The sequence below is a fragment of the Mustela lutreola genome, chromosome 1 (genome assembly GCF_030435805.1).
Source record: "Mustela lutreola isolate mMusLut2 chromosome 1, mMusLut2.pri, whole genome shotgun sequence".
NCBI classification, from domain to species: Eukaryota; Metazoa; Chordata; class Mammalia; order Carnivora; family Mustelidae; genus Mustela; species Mustela lutreola.
Genome location: NC_081290.1, coordinates 6,560,390 through 6,577,579, shown reverse-complemented (window position 1 = coordinate 6,577,579; position 17,190 = coordinate 6,560,390). Strand labels below are relative to the sequence as shown.

The 17,190-nt window shown below is 41.1% G+C and overlaps 1 protein-coding gene across 2 annotated transcripts in view; it reads right to left on the bottom strand.

Annotated features, from left to right (window-relative positions):
- Positions 1-209: 209 nt before the first annotated feature.
- Positions 210-17,190, bottom strand: part of NUP54 (nucleoporin 54) — a 36,421-nt gene continuing 19,440 nt past the window's right edge. For both annotated transcript variants that reach the window (XM_059158993.1, XM_059158985.1), the window contains 4 exons: positions 8,118-8,225; positions 3,827-3,946; positions 3,022-3,132; positions 210-1,033 (listed from right to left, as the gene is read on the bottom strand). In XM_059158993.1, coding sequence (XP_059014976.1) covers positions 905-1,033; positions 3,022-3,132; positions 3,827-3,946; positions 8,118-8,225 — 468 coding nt within the window. In that variant the 3' untranslated portion in view covers positions 210-904. The remainder of the gene's footprint in view (positions 1,034-3,021; positions 3,133-3,826; positions 3,947-8,117; positions 8,226-17,190) is intronic.

Below are 17,190 nucleotides of genomic sequence, written 5' to 3'. Positions count from 1 at the left end.
ATAGGGAATTCTTTACCGTAGGTGACACCTGAAATGTTTTGTCTGCCATAACCTAGTCAAAATATGTCAGCATGGATACATTTTCCTTAGGTGGGAAAAATCAGACTCAAGGAAAGACTGAAATTCTTGAATTGTGATGATTGAATACTTGTGAAGACATGGTTACTCTCCCATAGCCAAATAAAGCATCAGACAGAATTACATAAAAGTGATTATGATCAAGAATTTATTTCCGTTTTCATCTTTAGAAATAAAAAGGCCTAAAAAAAACCAAAAAAAGTTGCAAAAATGATAAAATGTAATTTTGCTATATCCTAATCACTTAAATGTGTTCTATAAATTTCAAGTAAAATAATATAAAAATATATTTTCAACTCTTTATAGAATGAAAAAAAACCCCACATTAATCATTAAATACTCTTCCATTTCCTTTACCCCCCCCCACGGGTGAATGCACAAACATATAAAACGGATGCACATTTACATTCTGAAGTACAAAGCTCCAACAGCCACGTGGTTGTGTAGTTTATGTCATGGGCAAAGCAGGTGTTTTGTATCTACTTGCTATGGAAAGCAGAGTAAAGGCTCAATGGAAAATGATCATTAAACACTGATTAGTTTTAAGAACAATGCTGTTGTCAAAATGCACAACAGTACTTCTCTTCAGTGATCACGTACTTCTCTTTTATAGCGGAGCACAGCTTTCAGGCGTAAATCTGCCAGAGGCTCTCTCTGAAGAGCTGTGAAGCGGTGTCACTTCAGACCTCAATCAGCAGTAACCTCCTCACAAGCCAGGAGAGGACGGTTTTCCTTTCTCCCCTCCGTGAGGTCAGTCTCATCCCTAAGGACGGTCTGACGTAGCAGAGGAGAGTTTCACAAGCCGCTAGCGGAGCTCGGTGCAGTGTCAGCTAAAGCCCCCACCTCGGATGTGGATGGTTTCGTTCAATCCGTGTTCTACCAACTTGATGTCTTCTAAGTCATCTTTTATGATGCTGATCAGGTGGCTGAGGCCTTCCTGTTGTTGTTTTAAATGCTAGAAGAAATTTAGAAATAGATTAATGTAGTAATCTATTAAGCTGCAAGTTGCCCACAGGAATAAGGACTTTTTCCCATTCTTTTACTGGCAATACAGCCCTAAAACGGCCGCTCCCAGCGCACACGCGCCCCAACAGCCGCCCTCCGTCTTCTGCGACCACACTTCTATGATCTAGACAAACGCGCTGTGAAAAACAAGATCACATGACTATCCGCAACAGAAATTTTACAGAAGACGCAGATTTTATATTAAATCTGAATGCAAGAAGGTACCCAAACACGGATGACTGGCACACTCCTCGCTCTGTAAACGGAGTTTTCCGGTTTCGAGTATCCAGTACGTGAAGGCAGTGGTACCCACAGCTGCTGACAACTGCAGGTATCCAGGTGTTAAGACAGTTCTTAGAGCCTCGCGGTTACTAAATAAGTTACTTAACATTCCTTCAGGCACCCTTTGGTGCTGCAGATAAAACAGCTGAGATGCAGGTTAAGAAACCTGGTTAACTTCCTCAGCTAGGTGATGAGATGTGACTTAATCCCAAAACAAACACTGCTTTTTGTGGTTTCCGCTAGGTGCTTCCGTTACTCCAGATACTGCCTAGACTCTTCAGTACAGTTCTTTACCTCAACAGCCTGAAGTCATTCTCCGCTAATTTTCCTGTAGATACTTACGATGGGATATAATCAAGTGTGTCTGTACCTAAGTTCCCAAGAATCCAGGGCCCAAACTGGCCTTTAGCTGTATCAAATGACAATATCCATTCCAAAGCACATAATAAAACGGGATTTGTGGATGACAATTTTAACTATCGAAAATCCTCCGGGCCCTGCCAACAGTCCCACTCCGTATGTTCTATAAAATTTACCATTTTTCTATCTTTAGATATAATTTGATTTAATGAAAAATAACCACGGACTGTATTTATACTGGAGAAAATAAAGCTAGAGCAGTACTTTCCCAAAATTTTCAAACCAAATGAGCCTAAAAATGGAGCGGTTTGTGGCCACCCCAGCCTTTACCTAGGTCCCCTGAGGGCTGAGAGGATCCGTAACTGGACCTAGTCACAATTTCTGTGGCGTACAAGCTGGGAATCCAGGACACAGAGCACTTACTTCCCAGACTTCAATGTACATACAAATCACCGACCTTAAATGAAGTGTAGGTGAAGCAGGTACAGAGGAAGGACTGAGCGGATGCAGAAGCTAATGTCTTCTCAAGTGCTGCCGCCGCCGCCGCCACCACCTACCACTGAAATACGAGGGTCTAGGGAACTTTCTGCCTCTACTAACTGAATTCATCTTTTATTATAAAATATAAAAAACATGGAAATATCCATTTTAACCATTCTTCAAAGTATACAGTTCAGCAGCATTAAGTTTATGCACATTATATAAAACTCTACCTCTAGAACTTTCCTCTTCCCAAATAAATCTGTACCTCAGAAATACGCGTTCCTCACTCCCTCGCCGCCGGCCCCTGGCGACCGCCATTCTACCGGGAGCTGCACTAGGTATCCTGCAATGTGTCCTTTTAAACTGACTTATTTCACTTGCCCTCACATTTTCAGGATTCATCCATGTTGCAGGGGGTGTCAGAATTTCCTCTGCTCTTAAGGCTGAGGGATCTCCTACAAGGTACATACACTGTATCTGGCTTATTCATCGCTCTGTGGACACCCGGTCCCTCCACACTGTGGCTGCGGGGAGGACCGCCAGGAACACAGGAGCGCAGCGTCGCGGTCCCGGCTCTCGGCTCCTCCAGGGGGACATGCAGAAGCAGAACTGCGCGATCATACGGTCCGCAGAGGCTTAATTTTTTGAAAACCTTTCCCACAGCAGTCACACCGTTTGACATCACCACCAGCGGCGCGCGAGGGCTGTATTTCCGTCCCATCTTTGTCAACACTTGTGTTTCTCCTTCGGGCGGCAGCGAGCCTACCGGATGTGAAGTGACTTCCCCTTTCTAAAAGGCGCGGGTGCACTTACCTGCTTGATTTCTCGGAGCAGATCTGCGTCTATGTAGTACCTCTCCTCAGATTTGACTGCGCCAAAATGATTCTGCATCCTGATTTGGGACATCAGTTCATTTAGTCGGCCCTAAACATAAGACCAAATCCAATTACAACTGCTAACCACAGGTTTTGTTGGTGGTTTTAAGATCTCTTTGAGAGTGTGTGTGTGCCCGTGTGTTGGGGAGGGTGTTGCAGAAGGAGAGGGAGAGCGTCAGGGAGACCCCCCACCGAGCAGGGCGCCTGCCGCAGGGCTCGGCTGCAGGACCCTGAGATCATAAGCTGAAAATCCAGAGCTGGGCATCTGACTGAGTCACCCAGGCAGCCCAAGAGAATCTTCTTTTCTGAACAGGACGGTACCACTCTAGTAAGTTGTCTCATTCTCCCTCTGTTACTAACACGATTACGTTAACACTAACACAGGCCAAAGCCAACATTAAGAATCTACTTTAGTAAGGAAGTTTGACTAAAGATGACAGAATATTTTAATAATTACCACTATATAAAATTCCTTTTCTTTTTTTTTTTTTTTAAAGATTTTTAATTTATTTATTTGAAAGATCACAAGTAGGCAGAGAGACAGGCAGAGAGAGAGGAGGAAGCAGGCTCCCTGTTCAGCAGAGAGCCTGACGCTGGGCTTGATCCCAGAACCCTGGGATCATGACCTGAGCCGAAGGCAGAGGCTTTAACCCACTGAGCCACCCAGGCGCCCCAAAATTCCTCTTTATGGAATTCTAGCTTTATGGGCTAGATTCTAGCTTTATGGGCTCACAAATGCCTACCTTAAACTGGGTGGGTGCGTTCAGTTCACACTGAATTGTGTCCAGCTGAACTCGCAACTGCTCCTCGTCCGCCTGGATGGCGTACCCGCTCTTTCTCTGGATTTCCTGTTTGATCAGGACCTGTGTGAAGAAAAGCCACCAGCAATACCAACAGAATCATGGTTCTCTTTAGTCATGCAAGTAATTTTATTGCAGTCAGTTGCTGAAAGAAACCAGCTCAACAATACACTCACAATATAGCAGGAATCTTCACAGTTCAAGATTTCAATCAGGTTTGCGCATCTTTACTTGGTGGTCTGCTTTAGTATACTGATACATGCCTCTAATTTGTTGTTAATGCCTGCATAATTTTTCATGCATCAATGACCAATAGCTAATTTAGTTATTTCTCTTACTGAGACGTATATATGTTGTCTCTAGTTTTGATATTATAAATATTTTTATATCTATAGATTTGCTTATATAGACCCACCCACCCCCAAGAATGAAACTGCTGGGTTTAAAAGCATGTTTTTAGTCTAACAGAAGCTAAATTGTTTCACAAGCAATTTAGATTCCTAGGCCACATGAAAGTAGCCCTTTCCCCACATTCCAATCAGCAGTAAGTTGTTTAAATTTTCCCCAAACAAGTATAAATGGAGCCCACGTTTTTTCTATAATCTGCCCTTTCCTGAAAATTAAAGAAACATCTTTTAATAGTGAAGAACTACTTTGCATTTGCTCTTCTGTGAACTGCCTTTACACATTCTTTGCCCATATTTCACTTGGGTTTTTTGGCCAAAACTGAAGTATCTCTTTGTATAGTATGAATAATTAGTGCCAACTGCAAATTCCGTTTTTTCTGGTATCTGTCACACGACCATTGACAAATGGCTCTGGCACCTTTTGCTACAGAAAATTTTCTAATTATGTAGCTAATTTGGTTTTATAGTTCCTGGCTTTCTGGCCAAAAATCTCTCCAGTCCCTAGGGCTGTACATGTAGCGTCATAAACTTCTTAGAGTTCAATCTCTCTCATCCACTCGTTTTTGTCTGTGGTAAAACACACAGTCTGTTTCTTCCCTACAGGGCCAGTTACTCTAGCCTTATTTATTACATAAACCTACGGAACTGAAATATCACCACTTGTCATACTAAATGTTACGTTATACTGGCATCTATTTCTGGATCTCTGTTCTGTTCCATTGATCTTTTTTGTCCAATCCTATGCCAATCCCACACTGATTTGTTACAAAACCTTTAAAACGGGTTCTAAAATCTGACAAGTCCCTTTCACTATTTTGTTTAGCCAAGAGCTATTGCCAAAACCTATTCTTTACGAACTGAAAGATTTTAATTAGGGCTTTAAAAGTTGTATTTTTTTTTTTTTTTTAAGATTTTATTTATTTATTTGACAGAGAGAAATCACAAGTAGGCAGAGAGGCAGGCAGAGAGAGAGAGAGTAGGAAGCAGGCTCCCTGCTGAGCAGAGAGCCCGATGCGGGACTCGATCCCAGGACCCTGAGATCATGACCTGAGCCGAAGGCAGTGGCTTAACCACTGAGCCACCCAGGCACCCTAAAAGTTGTATTTTTTAATCTTATAAAATGAACAGTAAGTCGCACCTAAGAGGTTTATATGTCTATTTGTAAAGACTTTATTTCACATTTTTTACTTTCCTCATAAATTTATTCCTAAGTATAATTTTTTCATCATAGTAAATGGAATATTTTCCTATTTCCACTAGCAGTAAAAAGGAATTTTGGTTTTTGTACCTTTACCTTGTATCTAGCCATCTTACCATACTGTCTTTTTCCCTGAGTTTTCCTGATACACAATCATGTCATTAGCAAAAAGAAAATCCAATGTTTATGTTAGTTACTTACCTTTATATTTTTATGAAAACCTCCAAGATAACACAATAATAATAGTTTCTGAAATGTGATTTTAGTGCTTTCTTTGAATTGGTGCTAACAGTCTTTTTCATATTTTCTTCTTTAATGTGTTGATCATGATAAATTATATGCTGATTTCCTGTTATAAAACCAACCCCACATTCCTGAAATAAACCTCACTCAGTCACAGTATATTCTTATAGGATTTGATTAGTAGTTGGAATCATTTTGCTTCTATTTCATTTAAAACTACTGCACTTCTGTTGTTTTAGGTTAGATTTACTGAGGTCTAATCCACATAGAACAAAATCCACCCACTTGAGGTGTACAGTTACTAGGAATCTTGATAAAGTCATGTTACCATGGCCCCAGTCAAGACACAGAACCTTTCCCTCACCTCCTTGTAGTTACTCCTCTCCCTCACTACCCGCCCTAGCAACGATGGATCTGTTATCCGTCTCTAGTTTTGCTTTTTGCATGACACCATAAAAACAGAATCATGTCATATGTAGCCTTTAAATCTGGCTGCTTTCACTCAGCAAAATTTGTGTATTTATTAGACATATCTGTTACTAGATTTTTATTTTGGGGTACCAAAACCAGATGTAAAATAGCCTGGCTGCTCTGGAAAACAGTTTTTAGCAGTTCTTCAAAATGTTAAAGAGTTACCACATGATCAAGTAATTCCAATGGTAGGCTTATGGGCCCACAAAAAATGAAAGCATACATTCACACAAACATTTCAACAGCAACATTCATAATAACCAAACAGGGGAAACAACCAAAATGTTCATCAATTGATGAACAGATTAAAAATATGGTATATTTTTATGTAGTATGACATACTACAACACAGATGAACCTTGAAAACATTATGCTACATGAAAGCAGCCAGTCACAAAAGATCGTACATCTCCTGTTCCATTCACATGACGTGTCCAGAACAGGCAAATCCGTAGCGACAGGAAGCGGCTGCCTAGGGCTGGGAGTTCTGGATGAAATGGGAAGTGACTGCCAGCAGGGATGGAGTTTCTTCTTAGGGCAATGAAAATTTCAGAAATCGATTATAACAATGATGCACAGGCTAAATATACTAAAACCCACTAAACTGTATACTTTAAAAGGGTGTATTGTATGGCTGGTGAATTTTATCTCAAAGTTATTTTAAAAAATGAGGAGATGGTTTATGTATTTTTCCTACAACTTCGGAATTAGCGCTTTAGTGGTTAGAGTTCAGCAATCAAACTATCTGGCCTTGGTATTTTTCCAGGGTTGGTATTTAGTAAGTTTCTCAATTGTTTCTACAATCTATTTAAGATGTTTGTGTCTCTGCTGATGAGTTTTTAGCAAAATTGAAATCAGCAAAATTTAGCGATTTTCTCTAGCTCCCAAATTTGTTGCCGTGAATTACAATGTAGTATCTTCTCATTCTGTTCTGTGTTATCTATAGTAATGTTTCTTTTCTCACTGCTAATTCTTCTTTTCCTTCTTCAGACTCATAAAATATTTAGCTATTTTAAAAGATCTTTTCAAAGATACAGCTTTCAATTTATTTTCTGTACTATGATTAACTTCTGGTTTCACTCATTTCACATCTTTGTTTCTCTCTTACTAGCCTCTCTCGATGTCTAACTTTGTGAGGACTAGCTTCCTTATTTTTGCATTTGTATTTTTAAATGAAGGCTTAAAGACTATAAATTTTATTCTGCCTACAGTTCTTCCTGTATTGCACTGATTCTGGTAGGCAATGTTTCTGTCTTCATGATAGTTTACAATTTCAATTTTTGCTGATGCTCATGCTTTTATGCCCTTTTGCTAATTTTGAAGTTCTATTATTGTTTTTCATCCTCTTTTTTCATTAATGGTTATACTCCCCTTTCTAGCACTGAAAATTGAGTGTTTTTCCTACTACTTTTATGAAAACATTAGTGATCTGATACAGGCTTTCTTTGCACCAAGACGATTTATTTCTACCCTCTCAATAAAATGTGAATTTTATTTTATTATTTATTTTTAAGATTTTATTTATTTGACAGAGAGAGAGAAAGAAATCACAAGTAGACAGAGAGGCAGGCAGAGAGAGGAGGAAGCAGGCTCCCTGCTGAGCAGAGAGCCTGATGTGGGGCTCAATCCCAGGACCCTGAGATCATGACCTGAGCCGAAGGCAGAGGCTTTAACCCACTGAGCCACCCAGGTGCCCCAAAATGTGAATTTTAGAATTTATTTGCTTTCTTCACTCACTCCTGTGAGACCTCTCCTCCACTGCCCAAGTTTTACTGAGAAAAGATCAGTACTTTTCATTTTCAAATTACTATTACTTCCTTTCACTATGTTTTTCTCTATTCCAAAATAATTCTCTATTAAGCATGGTCTCACATACAGTCTTAAAAATGTTCAAAAAAAATTTGCAAAGTACTACCTGTAAGGTTCTGTGGGAAAGGTCCATGAGTTTCCTCTTATATTGTGCAATTTTGGCCATAGTTGTAGTTTGATTCTTCTGTAATTCACTGATATCTTCAGATATGATCTATTTTTTTAAAAAGTTTTGAAGGTAAGTAGAGACATCACAAATATCAGGGTTATCTATATGCAAAATCTAATTCTAAAATGAGACAGAGTCATCTCTCAAAATATAAACTCTTTAAATCTGCTTTATATTTCTTCCCCTTTGTGAATCTGAAAATTAAAAAGTAGCATTCAAAGGTTTCTTAGGAGCTCTAGGAAATTTAGTGAGGAGACAAAGCATACAGAAAAATAAAACATATACTTCCGAAATAAGGAATCTGTAGTAATATTAACAACCAGCCCATGAATGGAAAACGTTAACAGCTATAAAGTGACATCCAGGAGTGGCCTTAATAGACCACTAAATTTCCACTAACTTTGGAAAGTATGGTAGAGTCCAGTCTGAGCTGTTACAAAATACTTAAGAGGGAGTGATCAAGCATAAGGGAAAAGAAAAGATCGTAATCACACAACCAAATACACTTTCATGCCTCTGTGTCTTGGATTTGCTCTTTGCCTGGCTTGAAATCATACTGTTCTGCCTTATGAAGTCTTAACCTTACAGATGGGAGCTAAATCTCATTTCATTAAAGCTACCCAACCTGAATTAATCCATAATTGTTCCTATCATGATCAATCATTCTATGGCACTGACTTATATTAAGAGGTTTTAAGAAAGAGGGTAAGAAGATTGTGCAAGACATATTTTAGTATGTACACCTGGACAGGTCACCTTTTAAGGGAACTTTCCAGTGACAGGTCATGCTGAAGGAACAAAAGTAGGTAGCAATGTTTTATACTATGTATTTCAGGCTCTCCCCCCACCCCAGTTTTGAAAAGTTGGCGGCTTCCAGACACAAAAGAATATAGTGGTTTTCTCAACCAGCAATAACTAAGAAAAAATAGAAATGTTACCATTCAGTATTTATTCACAAACACTAAAACAATCTAGGAATTAACCCCAGAAAGAACGTACAAGGTTTTTAAAGAAAGTACTTAAAACTGTTTCAATGGACAGTACCTCAGTGAGTAAAGAAACGTTAACATGTTCATGATGGAATAATTTATTAAGATTCAATTCTCTACAGACAACATGTTTAATGCAATCCCAACCAAAACGCTAGCATTTCGACAAACTGATTCCAAGACTATTATAGAACAGTAAAGATCCATAAAGATGCAACAACTCTGACAAAGAAAAAAATCAGAGGTTCACTCTACCACACACTGAAATACACTACTAAAGCCAGAGTAAAAAAAAAAAGTGAAACTAATTAAAGAACAGAATACATCACACACACACACACACACACACACACACACACACTTACATATTTACATATGGTGACCTGACTGGTTAAATGCTTTGATAAATCATTGGGGGAAAATAACACTGGATGTTCTTTATGGAGGACACTGGAACATCTGACCCATTTAAGAAAAATAAACTTGGGTTCATACTACTTATTGTGTAAACTTGAAACCCATGAGGACAAAAGACCCAAATGTGGAAGGTTAAACTCTAAAATATTAGGGAAAAAAAAAATGTAGGAGACTCTTAGCTCTTGGGGTAAAGAATGATTCCTTGAGCAGATTCCCAAGCAAACAGGGCAAGACACTAGCGAGTATTATTGCGCTCAAGTTTTCTGTTCAACTCAGGACACTGCAGAGTTGGAAGAGTTGAGAAACTAGGAGAAATCTGCAGTCAAATGCTCTACCACTGAGCTATACCCCCGAGAAACTAGGAGAAATCTGAATAGAATCAGAGTAGAGATTAAAATCCAGAGTAATGGTGAACTCCTCAAATTCAGTAAAGAAAAGTTAAATGCAACAGAAAAACTAGCAAAAGACAGGAATTAATTTTGATTTTGGACAAGATGGACTCAAGTATATGGCACTCTGTCTCTCCTACGGAACACAGCTTTCAAACTTGAACAGAATGCACGGGCGATGATTTGAGGACTCTGAGAAAGAAAGAGTGGCAAGAGGCCTGGGGAAGAAGAGAGGGATCTGAGGTACCACTGACTGGGTAGTGAGTGACCAGGGCCCCCACCTCTGGCATACCCCACTCAGGTTACAACAAAGCCCGAAACTGAGAAGCGAGCATCAAGCTGACAGCTCCGAGAAAAGCCTGTATTAGCACTGACGCGGGCGATACAGTGTTATCTAGAGAAGGTTTCCTCAACTCCAGTACTGTGGCAGCCCTTCCTCATCCCTGAGGGTTATGTTTTTACAACCCCCAATGGATGCCTGAAACCATGGAGAGTACCAAGCCCTATATATTTACTATGTTCCCTCCTACACGTACAGACATACATATGATAGAGCCTCATTTATAAGTTAGGCACATTAAGAAATTAATAAACTAGAACAATTATACTGTAGTAAAACTTACATGAATGTGATCTCTCAAAATACTTATTGTACTGTACTCATCACTGTTCTTACGATGATGGGAGGTGATAAAATGCCTACCCGGAAAGATGAAGTGAGTGACGGAGACACTGTGACACAGCATTAGGCTACTGTTGTCCTTCTGATGATTCATCAGAAGAATCATCTGCTTCCAGAGCATGGTTGACCGTGGGTAACTGAAACCACGGAGAGGGACACCGTGCATCAGGGGGAACTACTGGATTAATCTGGGCCAGACAACCACTGCAGAGGCCCAGCTCCCTACACACCAGGATGTGCATCAGCATCCTTGGCTCTACTCAACAGACACCTGTAGCACTCCCCCCAGTTCTACCAACCAAACAAGTCCCTAGACGGTGCCAAATGTGCCCTGGCGACGAAACACCACCCCCACACCTGCTGAGAGATGCCCTCCGGCCATCAAAACAAAATTGTTGAAAGGACAGTAAATTAAAACAGAATGCTAAAAAGTGTCCAAAAAAACCAAATGAAGGCAGAAAAGAGGAAACAACATATTGTCAGAATACATGAAGCAAAAACTGACAGAATTGAAAGAAAAAGACAAATCCACAACTGTAGCTGGAGACTCCCAATTCTCTCAAAATAGAACTAGTAAAAAGAAAAATCAACAAAAACAAAGACCTTGAACAATCTACCAACCAGATCTCACTAACAGAAAACTCCAGCCAAGAACATCATTATCTACATTCTTTTCAAAGGGATGTGGGTTAAAAACCTTAAAACAACTGAAATCATACAAAGTTCTCTGACCATAAAAGAACTAGGCTAGAAATCAACAAAAGTAAAAGGAAAATCTCCAAACGTGGAAATGAAACAATCTATTAGCCAAAAAAACTAAGACAGCACTCTCAAGTGAAATTAGGAAATAATTTTAATGTATCAGAGATGAAAATATAACATCAGATTCTGTGGAATTTAAAGCAGTGCTGAGAAGGAAATTATTAGCATTAAATGCTTTACTAGGAAAAAGGTCTCAAATTAATAACCTAAACTGCTACTTAAAGGAACCAGAAAAAGAGAAAAATAAACCCAAAGCAAGCAGATGAAAATAGTTAAAAAGAGAAATGAATTAATAAGCAGAATACTAGAGAAAAATTAATGAGACCAAATACTTGGTTCTCTGATGAGATCAACAAAATTGACAAACCTCTACTAAGACGAAAAACCAGAGGTAACAACTTCTTTGGGCTTTCTTTGAAGAACTGTGGTCATACCAATTTATAGTACCGGGGCAACTCATTTTAAAAATGATGATGATAAACCCAATGTGTCCAGCCCAAAGATAATGAAGGCTCTGGAAATCATGTCACATGAAAAGCCATGTTTAAATTTATAGCCAGAGAAGAGAATAATAAAAAGGAAGAAATGATCACAACGTTCAAATATGTATAAGGCTATCACAGGAAGCACAATGATTACCTACCAATCAGTGCCAGAGAGAACGGGTGTAAATTATACCAAAGCAGACACTGGGTCAATGTAAATGAGAGAACTTTTTTTTTTAAGATTTTATTTGACACAGAGAAAGAGAGATCACAAGTAGGCAGAGGAGCAAGCAGAGGAAGAGGGGGAAGCAGACTCCCCGCTGAGCAGAGAGCCTGACGCAGGGTTCGATCCCAGGACCGAGACCATGACCTGAGCCGAAGGCAGAGGCTGAACCTGCTGCGCCCCCAGGCGCCCCCACGAGAGAACCTCTATCAGAGCCCGCTGACTGTGAAAAGCGCTGCTTTGTAAAGCGGTGCACTTTTCACTCCCGTCTCAATGAGTATGTTATCAGGAATTCCACATAAGAGAGTTGGAGGTAACCGCTAAGTACCTCTAAGTATTTGATTATAAAATCTACTTAGTAAGATATTAGCTAGATTTCAGCACTCAATGATTCAAGTGCTTCATTAATCTCCAATTCTCTGCCAACCAAAAGAATCACGACTGGGAGGAGAGGCCAGATGGCAGAGGAGCAGGAGACCCTGTTTCAGCGGGTTCCCCGAACGGAGCTAGGTACCTAACCAGCGCGCTCGGAACGCCGTGACATCAGCCTGACGTGCAGATCTCACACTTCCGGATCTCTGCAGGCCAGAGGACGACGGGCGGAGAGCGACAGAGGAGCCGGAGTGTGCAGACCGCTACGGGAGGGTGCACAGGAGGGGAACCGCCGGAGAAGTGAGCCACTGGTAAGACCCCAGTGCGGAAATGCCTGCGCTTGGGGACCAGCAATAACTTGGGAGACTGGCGGCCGCAAGTGGGAAGGGCCTGATCACAGCGCTCAAACAGAACGCCAGGGATTTCAGGGACAACTGTTGAGACGGGGCAGCCGCACGCACAGACCGAAGCCCATGGTCAAAGGACGGCCGCAGCCGCGTCTGCTCGCACCCGAACGAGCGGCCCGGGCTCCAGTCAGTGGTCCCTGCGGCTGGCGGCTGCCGCGACCACCAGAGCCACCTCCCCTGCCTCCACCTTCGCCCGGGCTGCGCGCACCTGGCATGGGCTAGAGTCAGCGGTCCTGGGAACTGGCAGGCCCCAAGACCAGGCTCACCGGGACCAGTACGGCTCGTGGTTTTGGTGGCATGGGAGTAGAGACAAGGGGGTTCTCGGGCGGCCGCTGAGACGGGGGCTGGGGGTGTGCGCCGCCTGTGGGAGGCTGCGGTGTTGAAAGGAGTTTGCAGAGAGGGGGCATCTGTGTTCCGGACCATTCAGAGAGAAGCAAACTGTGGCTTCTCTCTGAGGCGGAGGTCTGGGTGCGGACCGTTTTTACTTTGCTCTCACCCTCTGAAAAGGCAGAAGAACTGCCAGAGAACAAAAACCCCCAGAGAGCAAAAGCCCGAATCCCACGGAGCCCGGCCCCTTCATGGGCAGGGCCACTCCGCCCAAGCAGGACTGACTGAAAAACACACCAGGCGTTGCTCCTGGCCTAGAGACAGAGAAGACACCTCCAAGATCAACGAGGATAGAAAGACCTCCAGACATGTGATCGTGAAATTCGTGAATCTTAAATTTAGAGAAACTGTCTTAAGGGAAGCTGGGGGAAGAGATTCTTTATGTACAGAGGAGGGAGCATCAGAATAACATCAGACGTGTCCACAGAGACCTGGCAAGTCAGAAAGGGCTGGCAAGACATACTCAGGACACTACATGAGAAGAACATGCAGCCTAGAATACTTTATCTGGCAAGGCTGACGTTCAGGATGGATGCAGAGACAAAGAGCTTCCAAGACCAGCAAAGACTAAAAGATTATGTGACCACCAAGCCGGCACTACCAGAAATACTAAGGCGGGGGGCGTCTATAAAAGAAGAAAGACCCCAAGAGTGATATAGAACAGAAATTTACAGAGACAATCATAGAAACAAGATCCTCACAGGCAACAGGATGACAATAAAACATACCTTTCAATAATCACTCCCAACATGAATGGCTTAAATGGGCCCATAAAATGGCACCGGTTGTGGATAATGAAACAGGACCCATCCATATGCTGTCTACAAGAGAAGCATTCTGAATCTAAGCATACATCCAGACTAAAGTGAAGGGGTGGAGAAGCATCTTTCATGCCAGCGGGCCTGAAAAGAAGGCTGGGGTAGTGATTCTCGTATCAGACAAATTAGATTTTAAGCTAAAGACTGTAATCAGAGATAGAGAAGGACACCACATCATTCTTAAAGGGTCTATCCACCAAGATCTAACAACTGTAAATATTTATGCCCCAACATGGGAGTAGCCAATTACATAAACCAACTGTTAAGTAAAAAGACATACTGATAAGAAGGCATTAAATGTAGGGGATCTTAACACACCACTCTCAGCAACAGAAAGACCATCGAAGCAGAAAAGCAACAAAGAAACAAGAGCTTTGAAGGACACACTGGATCAGATGGACCTCATATATATACAGAACATTCCACCCTAAAACAAAAGAATACTCATTTTTCTCGAGCACACATGGAACTTTCTCCAGAATAGACCACATACTGAGATTATTCCCTGCATATTCTCAGACCACAATGCTTTGAAACTGGAACTCAATCTCAAGAAAAAGTCTGCAAGAAATTCACAAACTTAGAAGCTAAAGACCATCCTGCTCAAGAATGTTAGGATTAACCAGGAAATCAAAGAAGAACTTAAACAATGCATGGAAACCAATGGGAATGAGGACACATGGGTCCAAAACCTATGGGATGTAGCAAAGGCTGTCCTAAGGGGGAAATACAGAGCCAGCCAAGCCTCACTCGAAAAAAAAAAAAAAAAAAAAAAAAAAGAAAAAAGAAAAATCCCGAATACACAAACTCTCTTTACACCTTAAAGAACTACAGAATCAACAATAAATTAAGCCTACCCCATGCATAAGAAGGAAAATAATTAAGATTAAAGCAGAGATCAATGAATTAGAAACCAGAGATATAGTAGAACACATCAACAAAACTAGAAGCTAGTTTTTTGAAAGAATAAGATCGATAAACCACGGGCCAGACTAATCCAAAAGAAGAAAGAAAGGACCCAAACTAATAAAATTATGAATGAAAGGGGAGAGATCATGACTAACACCAAGGAAATAGAAACAATCATCAGCAATTATTATCAATAGTTATATGGTAATAAGTTAAGCAACCTAGAAGAAATGGATACATTCCTGGAAACCTATAAACTTCCAAAACTGAAACAGAAGAAATTGACAACCTAAATAGACCAATAACTAGTAATGAGACAGAAGCAGTGATCAAAAACCTCCCAAAAAACAAGAGCCCAGGACCTGATGGATTCCCTGGGGAATTCTATCAAACATTCAAAGAAGAGAGAATGCCTATTCTCCTGAAGCGGTTTCAAAAAATAGAAACAGAAGGAAAACTTCCAGACTCTTTCTATGAAGCCAGCATTACCTTGTTCCCCAGACCAGACAAAGACCCCATCGAAAAGGAGAATTTCAGACAATATCCCTGATGAATATGGATGCCAAGATTCTCAACAAGATGCTAGCTAATAGGATCCAACAGTACATTAAAAAGATTATCCATCATGACCAGGTGGGATTTATCCCTGGGATGCAAGGTTAGTTGAACAGTCGCAAATCAATCAAGATGACAGAACAAATCACTAAGAGAAGAGAGAAGAACCACGTGGTCCTCTCAATTGATGCAGAAAAGCATCTGACAAAGTACAGCATGTTTTCCCGATTAAAACGCTTTAGCGTCTAGGGACAGAGGGAACTTTCTTCAACTTCACCAAATCCATCTATGAAAAACCGACAGTGAATGTCATTATCAATGGAGAAAAGCTGACAGTCTTCCCACTGAGATCAGGAACACGACAAGGATGCCCACTCTCGCCACTCTTGTTCAACATAGTACTGAAGTCCTAGCAACAGCAATCAGACAACAAAAAGAAATAAAAGGTATGTCAAACTCTCTCTCTTTGCAGATGACATGACACTCTATATGGAAAACCCGTAAGTCTCCACCCCCAAATTACTAGGACTCACACAGCAATTCAGTAATGTGGCAGGATATAAAAATCAAGGCACAGAAATCAGCTGCTTATACACTAACAATGAAACTGTAGAAAGGGAAATTAGAGAATTGATTCTGGTTACAACAGCAGCAAAAACCTAACTGAAGAGGTAAAGGATCTATACTCGAGGAACTGCAGAACATTCATGAAAGAAACTAAGAAGACAAAAAGAGATGGGGAAACAGTCCATGCTCATGGGAGAATAAACATTGTTAAATGTCTGCGCTGCCCAGAGCCACCTATACTTTCAACGCCATCCCAATCCAAATACCATCGGCATTTTTCAAAGTGCTGGAACGAATAATCCTAAATTTGTATGGAAGCAGAAAATACCCTGAATAGCCAAGGAAATGTTGAAAAACAAAAAGTTAGGACCATCACCTTGCCTGATTTCAACCTTTATTACAAAGCTATGATCACCAAGACAGCATGGTACTGGCACAAAAACAGACACACAGACCAGTGGAACCGAGTAGAGTCCAGATATGGACCCGCAACTCTATGGTCAAATAATCTTTGACAAAGCAGGTAAAAATAGCCAGTGGAAAAAAGTCTCTTCAATAACTGATGCTGGGAAAACTATGTGTAGAAGAATGAAACTCGACTATTCTCTTACACCACACACAAAGATAAACTCAAAATGGATGAAAGACCTCAATATTAGATAGGAATCCATCAAAATCCTAGAGGGGAACATAGGCAGTAACCTCTTTGACATCGGCCACAGCAACTTTTTGCAAAAACACCATCTCCAAAGACAAAGGAAACAAAAGCGAAAATGAACTTTTGGGACTTCATCAAGAAAAAAGCTTCTGCACAGCAAAGGAAACAGTCAACAAAACAAAGAGGAGGGGCTCCTGGGTGGCTCAGTGGGTTAAGCCTCTGCCTTCAGCTCAGGTCATGATTCCAGGGTCCTGGGATCGAGCCCCACATCGGGCTCTCCACTCCACGGGGAGCCTGCTTCCTCCTCTCTCTCTCTCTGCCTACTTGTGATTTCTGCCTGTCAAATAAATAAATAAAATCTTTAAAAAACAAACAAACGAACAAAAAAAC